This window comes from Oncorhynchus keta, unplaced genomic scaffold, assembly GCF_023373465.1.
Source record: "Oncorhynchus keta strain PuntledgeMale-10-30-2019 unplaced genomic scaffold, Oket_V2 Un_contig_2517_pilon_pilon, whole genome shotgun sequence".
In the NCBI taxonomy this organism is placed as follows: domain Eukaryota; kingdom Metazoa; phylum Chordata; class Actinopteri; order Salmoniformes; family Salmonidae; genus Oncorhynchus; species Oncorhynchus keta.
The window spans coordinates 192,966-207,500 of NW_026284301.1; the positions used below are offsets into that span (position 1 = coordinate 192,966).

Genomic DNA, 14,535 nt, shown 5'->3' on the forward strand with positions numbered 1-14,535 from the left:
CAGAAGGTGTGGAGGAGAGCACTGCGGGTTGTGTTGACACACACTGCCAACCCCGGCACCCGGCTCCCCTGTCCAATCTCACCTCCAGCCCCTATACAACTACTAGCCCCTCGGCCCAGTCAGCGCAGGCTGTACATCCATCACAGGAAGGTGGTCATGATCACCGAATCAATAAAATAACATAAAAGGTCAATGTATCGACGACCGATTGTCCAGAGCCCTCCACTCCCCTCGTCAAGCCCCTTCTCGTTATACTTCACATAGTAAGTTAAACCTATATACATAAGACAGGCAGCGTTTGTTTACATGTAAACAACGTGCAAAACAATCGCATTTGAGCTGTAGGCCTACATAGCAAAACATGTCAAATACGTATAATATACACGCATGAAGCATTAGCGTCATTAGGTAGACTAGAACAACGATGCATTCCAGCAGCCTACATAACATCATCTCAACAAGAAAATAATGATTTACCAAGCCAGGAAATATGCGTTAGGCTATTTGTACAGTTATGCCAACTTGTAAAACGTCTAGCGATAGTATGTTCACCCAAATGTTAGTCTATTCCTATCTCAGTCCGTTATTCATCTAATAAGATAAACTCTAGATATTGATAAAGTCAAAAATGGCTTTCATTTACCCCTCGTCCCGATCTAATGTCTGGAAACTCTGATCTTAAAACTCCGAGTCAATTCCTTGTTTATTTTCCCTCCCCTTTCGGTGTGTCAGACCCTGGGACCTCCTCGTTTGGGCTCCAGGTTTTTGCGTTGGCGAATCACAAAGTGTTGGAATCTATTGCCTTTGTCTGACAACTCATCCATAAGCAAGGGGGTCCGCGGAGGGGAGGGGGGGGCAGGCAGCTTGCTTTTAGAAACGCACACACGGTGAGGGGCTTCATTCTCAACCCAAAGATTCAGGCTAACGCATCCACCCCATTTTAGAGTCAAGGAAAAGGGGAAGGTACCAGGGCACCAGACTCCCCACAGTGTCCATGTTTCTTCTGTCATGTCTATGCGTATCTGAGCGTACTATCCACCGCAACCAACCAGCAAATCAAGGCCGGAACTAGGATCTATCTATTTACCACAGGACTGTCAGGAACGGTTTTAGACGTAAAGGTTTGTCCTATTCGTCATCATGTTCTGAGAAAAATCATCTCATCATTCCAGGTTTTGAAAATCCAACTCAAACTGAAAAACATTTCCACGTTGATGAACCAAGCGTCGGTCATGTTCTGCACCTGACCAGCAGTAGCCTCTATTCTCGGCACGGACTGTTACCACGACGGCAACTTTTAGAAGAAGTTAAACCCTCTCATTGACTGAGTGGAGGGAAAAGCGAAATCTTTAATCGAATAAAGTTTTTCCGTTTCTTCCCATTTTTATCTGCATTACAAAGGCGAAACGGCGACTTCCATTGATTACCCGTCTTTCCTTTGCTATCCGATGGATATTCACTGCAAAGTAGACCCGTTCTCAGCGATGCACCGTAAGTAGATAATGAGTTTTCCAGATATTGTTGTGTTTGCAACGAAAACTGAGCCTGTGAAAACAAGATAATGATTCTAAATAGGTCAATAGCCTAGCGAATATTATCGTTGACAGCGATGCACTCATTCCACTGACAATGTAACATCGTCTGTATGTTGTTGCATATCACAACCGACAAAAAACCAAAACACTCCAGCGTTTTAATGTAGCCTGAATTACAGTGGCCTTGGGAACAAGCAAATACAATCAACTTCGATGGGAATGTTAATATTTGGAAGACACATTTGAAACTATTTTTTTAACTGAAAATATTGTGTTTATAATATGTGCTTATTGACAGACCGGCGCACGTACATCTAATATATTATTTTGTTTGTATTTTTCTCAATTGTGTACAATAAACTCATAAAAAGGCCCACGTTTTGTGTAGCGTTACCAAATTTGAAGAAAAAAATAGAAGAACAAAACACGTCACATTGGAATTAGTAAACCTGTCACCAGGTTAATACGTGTCATTGACAGGTCCGTGCCAATTTATTAGGCCAATATTCTAATAGGCACCGATTTATTGATTTACCAAATAACACTTAAACAATACACACATTAAAATAAACAGTATCTTAATTTAATATAATATTGTTACAAATTTACTTGATACTGAAAGGCCTATTGTGGTTGTGTGAAATAATGGATGGAGTTAGATGTTGTTTTGTTCGTGCTTGTGAATAATTTACCCCCCACCCCCCATTTTTTTTTCTTCATTTACAAAATAATATGTAATATGAGTAATCAAAGCGCTTAATTATTTATAATTACGGAGAAAAGAAAATGAAAGAGCGTGTAACTCTATAGCCAACCCGAGCCGTGGGCCAGAGTTGAAAAGATATCCGCCTTGTATTAAACGATATAGACGAGAGATGTATTATTACTGCAGTGTTACCATTTTATAAAATAGAATCGGTCTAATTAAAGTATGAAGAAAATTCCAACTATCATATAGACCATTTATGCTAATTAAGCATGTGTTTATAAATGGTTCATTACCTCATTTTTTTGGGTGGGATTGTAAAATGACAGTATTGCTATTGAACAGGATAGCCTGCAGGAAACGAGCGTGATATTCAATGGAGGAGCGATATTGGACAACCAACCATTCACGTACAAATATGTTATAGTAGCTAATGGTAGGCTATAATATGATACTGTCTTCTAAAAGTTATAGCCTACGTGACCTTGTCACGCACATCTTCAGAGTAGCCTACAAACAGAGTTGATAAACATTTTTTTTTAAATACATGAATTGATGACCTCCCTGGGACAGAATAATATAGCCCCCAACCCACAACCACATATACATCTTAAAGTACAGGCTTGGATATTGGACCATTAAAATCATATTCAAGACCGGATGCTTAGATATAATATGTCTAAAAATGTTCAGTTGAAACGTTGTAATGCCATACAATGCATTATAGCTGAGGTGATACTATAACCTACACAATCTCCCACACCCCTGTATTTAATGTTATGGTTTTCTGTGCTGTTGTTGTCTCCCATATAGGGCACGGCGGTGTGAACCAGCTAGGCGGGGTGTTTGTCAACGGCAGACCCCTACCTGACGTGGTGAGGACAAGAATCGTAGAACTCGCGCACCAAGGAGTGAGACCCTGTGACATTTCGAGACAACTACGGGTCAGCCACGGCTGTGTCAGCAAAATACTGGGCAGGTAAGACGGTGGAGAAACTACCCATCATGAGACAGAAAAACGCACTCTTAAAAATAAAAAAAATGCACCTGTCCTGTAACTCTTTTCCCTACTGATTGGCAGACCCCAAATAAAACAGATTCGACCAAAATATAACAAAACATGGCTAAAAAAAAGAGTCGAAACACGTCAGTATATTATACACACGTAATGAGGATATGAGAAACAATATCTGACTTAATCCTAGCCATCACGAGGAGCGGTAGTGTGTCTGTACACAGCTAAACTGGTATCCCCGTCATTTAGGCTATATCAGATTACAACTGAATTGTATTGGGTTCGTGTCCGTACGACATTTGAATGTTTTTAAAATATTTTTCAGCTATCAAAAGGATTTTAAAAGGTATTTGTTTTATGCACTTGGAATGTTTGTATAAATTAGTTAAATAGCAACTCTTGGTAGCATGTCATTTTGAAATTAATTGCATGTTTTCTTAATATTTTCTTAGTCTTTTTGGCACATACGATAAAGTTGGACACCATTGTAATGGGTTGTAGCCGGAAGGAATAGCTCAATTATTTGATCATAAGTCTTCGCTGTTATTTTTGGATTCTACAAAACGATTTTAAGTCACTCCACCACACAGAGTTAGAGTATAGCCTAGGCTATAAAGTACATATATATATATAAAGTTTGCCTCAGACGACAATGTGCACATTTTGGAGATGTTTGCGGGTTGAATGTCCTGTAGGCGCAACACAGTATTTTGGGGGCAATAAGGTGCATAACATTCGAATATATCCACAAATCCAATGATAATTTAAATCAACTCTAGCCAAGAAAACGAAGAATTGTCCATTCAACAGATAGCCTAGATGTTTCATGATCGATACGTTGTTGATTATTGTTGCAGATACTACGAGACCGGAAGTATAAAGCCAGGAGTTATTGGTGGGTCCAAACCGAAAGTGGCGACTCCAAAGGTGGTGGATAAAATAGCGGACTACAAGCGCCAGAATCCGACCATGTTCGCGTGGGAAATCAGAGACAGACTGTTAGCTGAGGGCGTCTGTGACAACGACACGGTTCCAAGCGTCTCGTCCATTAACAGGTAAACACTATTTCTTTATTAATAATGACATAACCAATACGCACATTCCTTTGAATGAAAACGTAAAATAGTATTATGTTAACGTCAAAAACATCTGGAAAATATATAAAATCATAAAATTGGGAAACATCCTTGCGAATTTCATCAAGAAAATTTACAAATTACAATAATAGCAGCAGTGCTTTCGTCTGTCCATGTTTAGGCCTCAACGCCTGGCCTACATTTTTTTTTTTACAGGAGATTGACTTTATTATATACTGTATAATTTACTTCCATTGGCTGTTATACGGGTAGAACATCTTTATGACTATTTAACAGTATTTCTAAAGCATCTTCAAAGTCGTGATGAACTCTCAAGGTATTTTTGTCAATGTACGTTTTCCATCTATGAACTGCACTGCAGAATAGGAGCCTATAGGACCTATAAGTACAGAGTTTGACAAACTTTTTCTCCCATCGAGGGTGGTCTCGACGGTGCAATTCAATCTTTCAGTCCAAACTCCCCCAGCAATCAGCAGTATATCTCAGGACGAAGTGAATCTGTCTGGATGAAAACCGATCAATAGGACAAGCCGGTGACCAGATCCCGCGTGGCACCGAAAGCCGAGCAATTGTTCAATAGCAGCACATCTAATGTGTTGTATTGTACATTTTCTTTACAGTTTAGACCTATAGCTGGTTTGGTTTGAAGCTTTGTGGAGTCGCGTGGTCTATTTAAAGAGGAGTACCTGTTTTTATTTTATTTAGATTTTTTTCCCTTTATTTAACTAGGCAAGTCAGTTAAAGAACAAATTCTTATTTTCAATGACGGCCTGGGAATAGTGGGTTAACTGCCTTGTTCAGGCGCACCTGTATGTATATACATCGTCTATTTTTCTCTGATTTGCCTTTGCTAAATGCAGTTGCATTTTGTCTTATTTCACATATCGCTGTTATAGTTTGTAAAATAATGGGATTGTTATCTGCCAAAGCATTCGGCCTATATTAGTGTATTTGTCCAACCAGTGAAACAAAGAGTGGGGAGTGTATTTTCACTAAAAACACGTGTTATGAATTCATTATCAAATGACATTTTATGTAAATAGATATTCTGAAAACTTCCTCATACAAATCTAATTTGGAGAGGATCCTGCCTGCCCGCTGGTTAAGATCGCACGTGCAAGATTGAGGTCAGATGGTGTATTTATGGTTGATGTGGAGACCTGCATTATAATACCACCACACATAGCCTTCACTTCTGTAAAGTAACAAGGAAACATCATGATCACAAAGAGGACTTTGAGTGCATTGGTGAAACAGACCAAGGGGTGTAAGAGAGATAGCAGAGAGAGAGAGAGAGAGAGAGAGAGAGAGAGAGAGAGAGAGAGAGAGAGAGAGAGAGAGAGAGAGAGAGAGAGAGAGAGAGAGAGAGAGATAGCATTGTGAGAGAGGGGAGGGGGAGAAAGAGGTAGAGAAATAGACCCCCTACCCAGAGATCCTTGCTGATGAACTTTGGTTAAGAGGCAGTGTTCCATAGAGGCAGCATCAGCATCACACTTTAATGAGCTGACTGCAGAAAGAGCATGGACAGACAGCCCCACACAAGACATCTTTTTAAATAGAGAAAGAGCTGAAGAAAAATTCATTTCATGCCTCGTGATTGCTTAAAAAGGCCCATTTAAGCAGTCTCAGACACATGTATGTGATAGATTCAAAATGTACATTCATATGATTAAAAGATCCACCTATAAAGTTTTCAATTAGAATCAAATTCAATCTCGCTTAGCTATTTTTTAACTGAAATAATCCCCTATGTGTCTTTGTTTATTATGGGGGGTGGGTATTAAAAATGTGAATTTAACTAAATGTAATTCTATTAACCAAAGACGAAACCTACTTTGAATTTATTTTAATTTCATAATGCTGAATATTTCTCTTTGTGAAGTGAAGAACCTTTTAGTGGTTCAATGTTACATTTAAATTATTTTACACTTTATTCTACACACACACACACACACACACACACACACACACACACACACACACACACACACACACACACACACACACACACACACACACACACACACACACACACACACACACACACACACACACACACACGCGCGCGGTTTTAACCCAAGTCAGTCCAATGCAATATTTTGACTGAATTGTTGGATAGTAATTGTATGAAATATCTGTCTAAACCTGCTTCCTTGAGACCAGAAAAGGGCAGTTGTACAGTGGAAGGTTCAATGCTAACCATGCATCAGTAGACTATACGTCTAGGATTATGACTCAATAGCAGTTACGAACACACAGCACATTCCCAATAAGTGTTTTTCTAAAACAGTCTTCAAAACACCGGTTGATGTTCCATCCAGTACACAACAGACCAGGCAGTAGCTTCATATTGGCCAGTATAGCACTTATCTTTAAACAAGGTGAATCACCTGGAGAATTGGCTACACTAACAAAGTGTAGACAAACGGGAAGGACTGGGACTTACTGACCGTTACTCTAAAAGGGGTTTTTATGGCCAAACAAAAGTGACCCCGGGACTGTTGACATAAGAGGATCTAGGTTTAAACACTGTTCCCCTGTATGCATTATTAACTGTTATAGAGATCCTGTTGTAGTTGGTGTCTGGCTGGACTGGGTCTGGGCCACCGCGCCACAAGGAAGAAATTACCCCACAACAAGTATCGCCGCTAGCCGCTACTAGACATAAAAAAAGGTCCTCAATGGCGGTCAATAATATTGATTCAAAAGTAAAGCAATTTTAATATTTCTTCAGGGGATTTTCAGCAACAGCTAAGTCATTAATTCATTCCTTCAAATTGCTTATTCGATATCAAGAACATGTATTCCAAATAAAGTCTTCTGGATTTATATCGCACACAGAAGTCAGGGGGTCAAATAACTGTTATGGAGTGAAGTGGGAGAAAAAATGTAAATAAAATATTGATATGTGATCTCTGGGAAGGATAGTCATTGTATTGTAGCTTTGCCCTAAGGAGAGGTCTGACAGTAGTGGGTACTTTACTCCTTGAACCTCAAAACAATATCAATACCACAGCCATCTTAACAATATACAGCTGAATATCTTGGTCCTTTGTGTCTACAGTCAACAACATAAATATTAGATTTTGAGGGGTTTCAATTAAAATCCTGAAGGGTCTACCGGTGCATCAGTCTAAGTAACATAATAAAACAAATACCCATCCAAATCTATCAGTTTAAGCTGGAGATATCTTTATATGTTTAGCATGGGCTGAGTCTCAATCCAACACATCCACCCATGTCAGCATTCCGCATCTGCGGTTGTTGGCGGCCGAGCTACAGCGGTGTTTGTCAGACCACGAGACATCCCCCCCAAAAATCGGTCTTCTCACAAATGATGTCCGTAGCGTCTGAACGGTTTAGCCCCCCAAAAAAAAAAAACGAACATGGAACACTTTATGGAAAGACGAGATTCTCACAAACACAATGGTGTTCTCCGTTTTATCACAATGGTGTTCTCCATTTTATCACAATGGTGTTCTCCGTTTTATCACAATGGTGTTCTCCATTTTATCACAATGGTGTTCTCCGTTTTATCACAATGGTGTTCTCCGTTTTATCACAATGGTGTTCTCCGTTTTATCACAATGGTGTTCTCCGTTTTATCACAATGGTGTTCTCCATTTTATCACAATGGTGTTCTCCATTTAATCACAATGGTGTTCTCCGTTTTATCACAATGGTGTTCTCCGTTTTATCACAATGGTGTTCTCCGTTTTATCACAATGGTGTTCTCCGTTTTATCACAATGGTGTTCTCCGTTTTATCACAATGGTGTTTCCGTTTTATCACAATGGTGTTCTCCATTTTATCACAATGGTGTTCTCCATTTTATCACAATGGTGTTCTCCGTTTTATCACAATGGTGTTCTCCGTTTATCACAATGGTGTTCTCCGTTTTATCACAATGGTGTTCTCCGTTTTATCACAATGGTGTTCTCCGTTTTATCACAATGGTGTTCTCCGTTTTATCACAATGGTGTTCTCCGTTTTATCACAATGGTGTTCTCCGTTTTATCACAATGGTGTTCTCCATTTAATCACAATGGTGTTCTCCGTTTATCACAATGGTGTTCTCCATTTAATCACAATGGTGTTCTCCATTTTATCACAATGGTGTTCTCCGTTTTATCACAATGGTGTTCTCCGTTTTATCACAATGGTGTTCTCCGTTTTATCACAATGGTGTTCTCCGTTTAATCACAATGGTGTTCTCCGTTTTATCACAATGGTGTTCTCCGTTTAATCACAATGGTGTTCTCCGTTTAATCACAATGGTGTTCTCCGTTTAATCACAATGGTGTTCTCCGTTTAATCACAATGGTGTTCTCCGTCGGAAGGTAACTTGGTACTGTGTTAACTAATGAATGGAGTTATGGAGATAGTTTTGTGCCAACAGAATAAGCAGAGGTTAAATATGTGTCCACTATTTCCTGAGCTTCCTGATATCTTCTAGATTTGGGACAGACACTTCAAAACCTTATTCCTTTGTCATTTATGAATGTGTTGTTCAATGTGTTTCTATGGCCTGTAGTAGTAAAGGCCAAATACAATATTTTATGAAATCAACTTTTTTTTAATTAAAAAAATGATACCTACACCGGTCCTAAAATTCTCAATCAAATAGTGAAATGATGTCCCCCTCCACCCCCAAAGGCCAAGACTTTTAGTTAAAAATAATCTAAAATAATTGTAGGTGGTGTAAATTGTTCAATTGTTCAGTATCAGACCAAGCGGTTCAATTTGCAACACAATCTAATAAAATAGAGGTCTTAAATAACAATACTATTAGGTTAATAAAATACCAAGAAAGGTCCAATTCTCAACAACAGATCTGTGTTAGGATTAGGAAACCAAGCAAACGTGAACTGGGACACGTGTCATTATGTATCCTCCACGTCCTCCATCCACCTTTTAGCGCTCCGTCCGTGTTCTAAAATAGCTACACACCGTGTCATACATGATAAATAGTTTTAAAGTTTACACATTACAATGACAGCTCCCCTCTTCCCCACGGTGCCAGTCAGGTTAAAGGAATCTAATGCTGGCGTAAGCTTGTGCAAGGCAATAAGGAAATATTGCTTTCCTGTCACATATAATTTATAGCTTTCTATTTGCATCTGTTTGGGCCTGTGACTAATCCCCAACTTTTTTCTCCCCCCAAAGCCCTCGATCAATAGACCCTCGTCCACACCGGGGTTGGCACTGGGGGGCTGCTGCTGAAGTCACAGAGACCTCAGAGCTGTGGTCAGTCACAAATGGCAACCTAGTGCCTATATAGCGCACTACCCTTGACCATGGCCCGTAGGGATATAGGGCTATGGGTGCCATAGAGCTCGGGTCAAAAGTAGTGCACCATATAGGGAATAGGGTTGCCATTCGGGACACAGCCCTGGACAAGCCAAGGGGCAGCAGTCAGAGAGAGAGAGAGAGCCCTGGAAACCTTTACCATGTGGCAGGGAGAGAGGGAAAGAAGGAGGGGAAAGGAGAGAGAAGGAGAGAGAAGGAGAGAGAAGGAGAGAGAAGGAGAGAGAAGGAGAGAGAAGGAGAGAGAAGGAGGGGAAAGGAGAGAGAAGGAGGAGAGAGAAGGAGAGAGAAGGGAGAGAGGGAAAGAAGGAGGGGAGAAGGAGAGAGAAGGAGAGAGAAGGAGAGAGAAGGAGAGCTGATTAGCTCAGGCCAGGTAGAACCAGTGAAGCCAATCATTGAGGTGAATTGATGTGATTTCATGCTTTGTTTGCAAGATCACCTCTCAGAGCAAAAGTGCAATGAAGACTTTTCTTCTCCAGATCTCACCTTTTAAAGGTACAGTAGGCTTTCTAACATGTAGGCACTGCTGTTTCTACACCTGGACTTTGGATTGGACCCATTATTATGGTGAGATACTACTGACATCTCACTCAGACACATTGCACTATGGGTCCTGGTAATAAATAGTTCATTATATAGAAAATATAGTCCAACATCTGTTCTTCAACATCCAATCTGTGATTAGAAGAAGTTTAGGTTGCAAAAACAACAAGTTAAACCACTGACCATTCTGGCCCTTCGTTCACGGTGATGTTCAAAATGATAGCCTCATGCTGTATTGTGTGGAAAGTCAGTCAACTGATCCAAGTGCCGGATGAAGCACTGACGCCATCTTGTCAGTCAACTGATCCAAGAGCAGGAGGCAGCACTGACGCCATCTTGTCAGTCAACTGATCCAAGAGCAGGAGGCAGCACTGACGCCATCTTGTCAGTCAACTGATCCAAGAGCAGGAGGCAGCACTGACTCCATCTTGTCAGTCAACTGATCCAAGAGCAGGAGGCAGCACTGACGCCATCTCGTCAGTCAACTGATCCAAGAGCAGGAGGCAGCACTGACGCCATCTTGTCAGTCAACTGATCCAAGAGCAGGAGGCAGCACTGACTCCATCTCATCAGTCAACTGATCCAAGTGCAGGAGGCAGCACTGACTCCATCTTGTCAGTCAACTGATCCAAGAGCAGGAGGCAGCACTGACTCCATCTCATCAGTCAACTGATCCAAGAGCAGGAGGCAGCACTGACGCCATCTTGTCAGTCAACTGATCCAAGAGCAGGAGGCAGCACTGACTCCATCTTGTCAGTCAACTGATCCAAGAGCAGGAGGCAGCACTGACGCCATCTTGTCAGTCAACTGATCCAAGAGCAGGAGGCAGCACTGACTCCATCTTGTCAGTCAACTGATCCAAGAGCAGGAGGCAGCACTGACGCCATCTTGTCAGTCAACTGATCCAAGAGCAGGAGGCAGCACTGACTCCATCTTGTCAGTCAACTGATCCAAGAGCAGGAGGCAGCACTGACTCCATCTTGTCAGTCAACTGATCCAAGAGCAGGAGGCAGCACTGACTCCATATCGTCAGTCAACTGATCCAAGAGCAGGAGGCAGCACTGACTCCATCTCATCAGTCAACTGATCCAAGAGCAGGAGGCAGCACTGACGCCATCTTGTCAGTCAACTGATCCAAGAGCAGGAGGCAGCACTGACTCCATCTTGTCAGTCAACTGATCCAAGTGCAGGAGGCAGCACTGACGCCATCTTGTCAGTCAACTGATCCAAGAGCAGGAGGCAGCACTGACTCCATCTCATCAGTCAACTGATTCAAGAGCAGGAAGCAGCACTGACGCCATCTTGTCAGTCAACTGATTCAAGAGCAGGAGGCAGCACTGACTCCATCTTGTCAGTCAACTGATCCAAGAGCAGGAGGCAGCACTGACTCCATCTTGTCAGTCAACTGATCCAAGTGCAGGAGGCAGCACTGACGCCATCTTGTCAGTCAACTGATCCAAGAGCAGGAGGCAGCACTGACGCCATCTTGTCAGTCAACTGATCCAAGAGCAGGAGGCAGCACTGACTCCATCTTGTCAGTCAACTGATCCAAGTGCAGGAGGCAGCACTGACGCCATCTTGTCAGTCAACTGATCCAAGAGCAGGAGGCAGCACTGACTCATGGGTAAGATGTATCCATCTCATCAGTCAACTGATTCAAGAGCAGGAAGCAGCACTGACGCCATCTTGTCAGTCAACTGATTCAAGAGCAGGAAGCAGCACTGACTCCATCTCATCAGTCAACTGATTCAAGAGCAGGAGGCAGCACTGACTCCATCTTGTCAGTCAACTGATTCAAGAGCAGGAAGCAGCACTGACGCCATCTTGTCAGTCAACTGATTCCAGAGCAGGAAGCAGCACTGACGCCATCTTGTCAGTCAACTGATTCAAGAGCAGGAAGCAGCACTGACGCCATCTTTTCTTTCCTGTGATCACAGGATAATACGAACAAAAGTCCAGCAGCCTTTCCACCCATCTCCAGATGGAACATCCCTGTCTGCCCCAGGCCACACCATGGGTAAGATGTATCCTAACCCTTACACCAGGCCACACCATGGGTAAGATGTATCATAACCCTTACACCAGGCCACACCATGGGTAAGATGTATCCTAACCCTTACACCAGGCCACACCATGGGTAAGATGTATCCTAACCCTTACACCAGGCCACACCATGGGTAAGATGTACACCAGGCCACACCATGGGTAAGATGTATCCTAACCCTTACACCAGGCCACACCATGGGTAAGATGTATCCTAACCCTTACACCAGGCCACACCATGGGTAAGATGTATCCTAACCCTTACACCAGGCCACACCATGGGTAAGATGTATCCTAACCCTTACACCAGGCCACACCATGGGTAAGATGTATCCTAACCCTTACACCAGGCCACACCATGGGTAAGATGTATCCTAACCCTTACACCAGGCCACACCATGGGTAAGATGTATCCTAACCCTTACACCAGGCCACACCATGGGTAAGATGTATCCTAACCCTTACACCAGGCCACACCATGGGTAAGATGTATCCTAACCCTTACACCAGGCCACACCATGGGTAAGATGTATCCTAACCCTTACACCAGGCCACACCATGGGTAAGATGTATCCTAACCCTTACACCAGGCCACACCATGGGTAAGATGTATCCTAACCCTTACACCAGGCCACACCATGGGTAAGATGTATCCTAACCCTTACACCAGGCCACACCATGGGTAAGATGTATCCTAACCCTTACACCAGGCCACACCATGGGTAAGATGTATCCTAACCCTTACACCAGGCCACACCATGGGTAAGATGTATCCTAACCCTTACACCAGGCCACACCATGGGTAAGATGTATCCTAACCCTAACCCTTACACCAGGCCACACCATGGGTAAGATGTATCCTAACCCTTACACCAGGCCACACCATGGGTAAGATGTATCCTAACCCTTACACCAGGCCACACCATGGGTAAGATGTATCCTAACCCTTACACCAGGCCACACCATGGGTAAGATGTATCCTAATACACCAGGCCACACCATGGGTAAGATGTATCCTAACCCTTACACCAGGCCACACCATGGGTATGATGCACCATAAGATGTATCCTAACCCTTACACCAGGCCACACCATGGGTAAGATGTATCCTAACCCTTACACCAGGCCACACCATGGGTAAGATGTATCCTAACCCTTACACCAGGCCACACCATGGGTAAGATGTATCCTAACCCTTACACCAGGCCACACCATGGGTAAGATGTATCCTAACCCTTACACCAGGCCACACTTACACCAGGCCACACCATGGGTAAGATGTATCCTAACCCTTACACCAGGCCACACCATGGGTAAGATGTATCCTAACCCTTACACCAGGCCACACCATGGGTAAGATGTATCCTAACCCTTACACCAGGCCACACCATGGGTAAGATGTATCCTAACCCTTACACCAGGCCACACCATGGGTAAGATGTATCCTAACCCTTACACCAGGCCACACCATGGGTAAGATGTATCCTAACCCTTACACCAGGCCACACCATGGGTAAGATGTATCCTAACCCTTACACCAGGCCACACCATGGGTATGATGTATCCTAACCCTTACACCAGGCCACACCATGGGTATGATGTATCATAACCCTAACCCTTACACCAGGCCACACCATGGGTAAGATGTATCCTAACCCTTACACCAGGCCACACCATGGGTAAGATGTATCATAACCCCAACCCATGTTAATCACCCTTGTCTTCATTGAAAAAATATATTTTCTACTCAATTTGAACAACCTGGTTAAATAATAACATGAAATACTATTTAGTAGATGCTTCATCCAAACCAACTTACAGTCAGTCGGCTACTGTGTGTATACATTTAGTTATGGGTGGTCCTGGGAATCGAACCCACGATCCTGCAAGTGCCATCCTCTACCAACTGAGCTACACAGGACCACAAAATAAAGGTGCAATAATAATTAGAAAATGTCTCTTTTCCCTCAGTACCGAGCCAGGCCTCTCCACCTGTAACAAGCCCTTCCAACGACCCTGTGGGGTCCTACTCCATCAACGGCATCCTGGGTATTCCCCGGTCGAATGGTGAGAAGAGGAAACGAGATGAAGGTAAGAGACAAGGCTTTCTTATTCCTCAGAATAGTATTTGTCCCAAAATGTTGTGTTGTTGTTGATGATGTCTGACTCGGAGCACCTTGATGTTGTCTGACTCGGAGCACCTTGATGTTGTCTGACTCGGAGCACCTTGATGTTGTCTGACTCAGAGCACCTTGATGTTGTCTGACTCGGAGCACCTTGATGTTGTCTG

At 42.8% G+C, this 14,535-nt stretch overlaps 1 protein-coding gene across 2 annotated transcripts in view; it reads left to right on the forward strand.

The window, feature by feature from the left end:
• The first annotated feature begins 825 nt into the window (after positions 1 to 825).
• The window catches only part of LOC118381253 (paired box protein Pax-2a-like), a 67,240-nt gene continuing 53,530 nt past the window's right edge, over positions 826 to 14,535 (forward strand). Inside the window, exons 1-5 of one of the 2 annotated variants that reach the window (XM_052506005.1) lie at positions 826 to 1,491; positions 3,055 to 3,220; positions 4,114 to 4,311; positions 12,141 to 12,220; positions 14,217 to 14,336. In XM_052506005.1, the coding sequence (XP_052361965.1) occupies positions 1,449 to 1,491; positions 3,055 to 3,220; positions 4,114 to 4,311; positions 12,141 to 12,220; positions 14,217 to 14,336 (607 nt within the window). In that variant the 5' untranslated portion in view covers positions 826 to 1,448. The remainder of the gene's footprint in view (positions 1,492 to 3,054; positions 3,221 to 4,113; positions 4,312 to 12,140; positions 12,221 to 14,216; positions 14,337 to 14,535) is intronic. The other variant, XM_052506006.1, reaches the window with a different exon arrangement.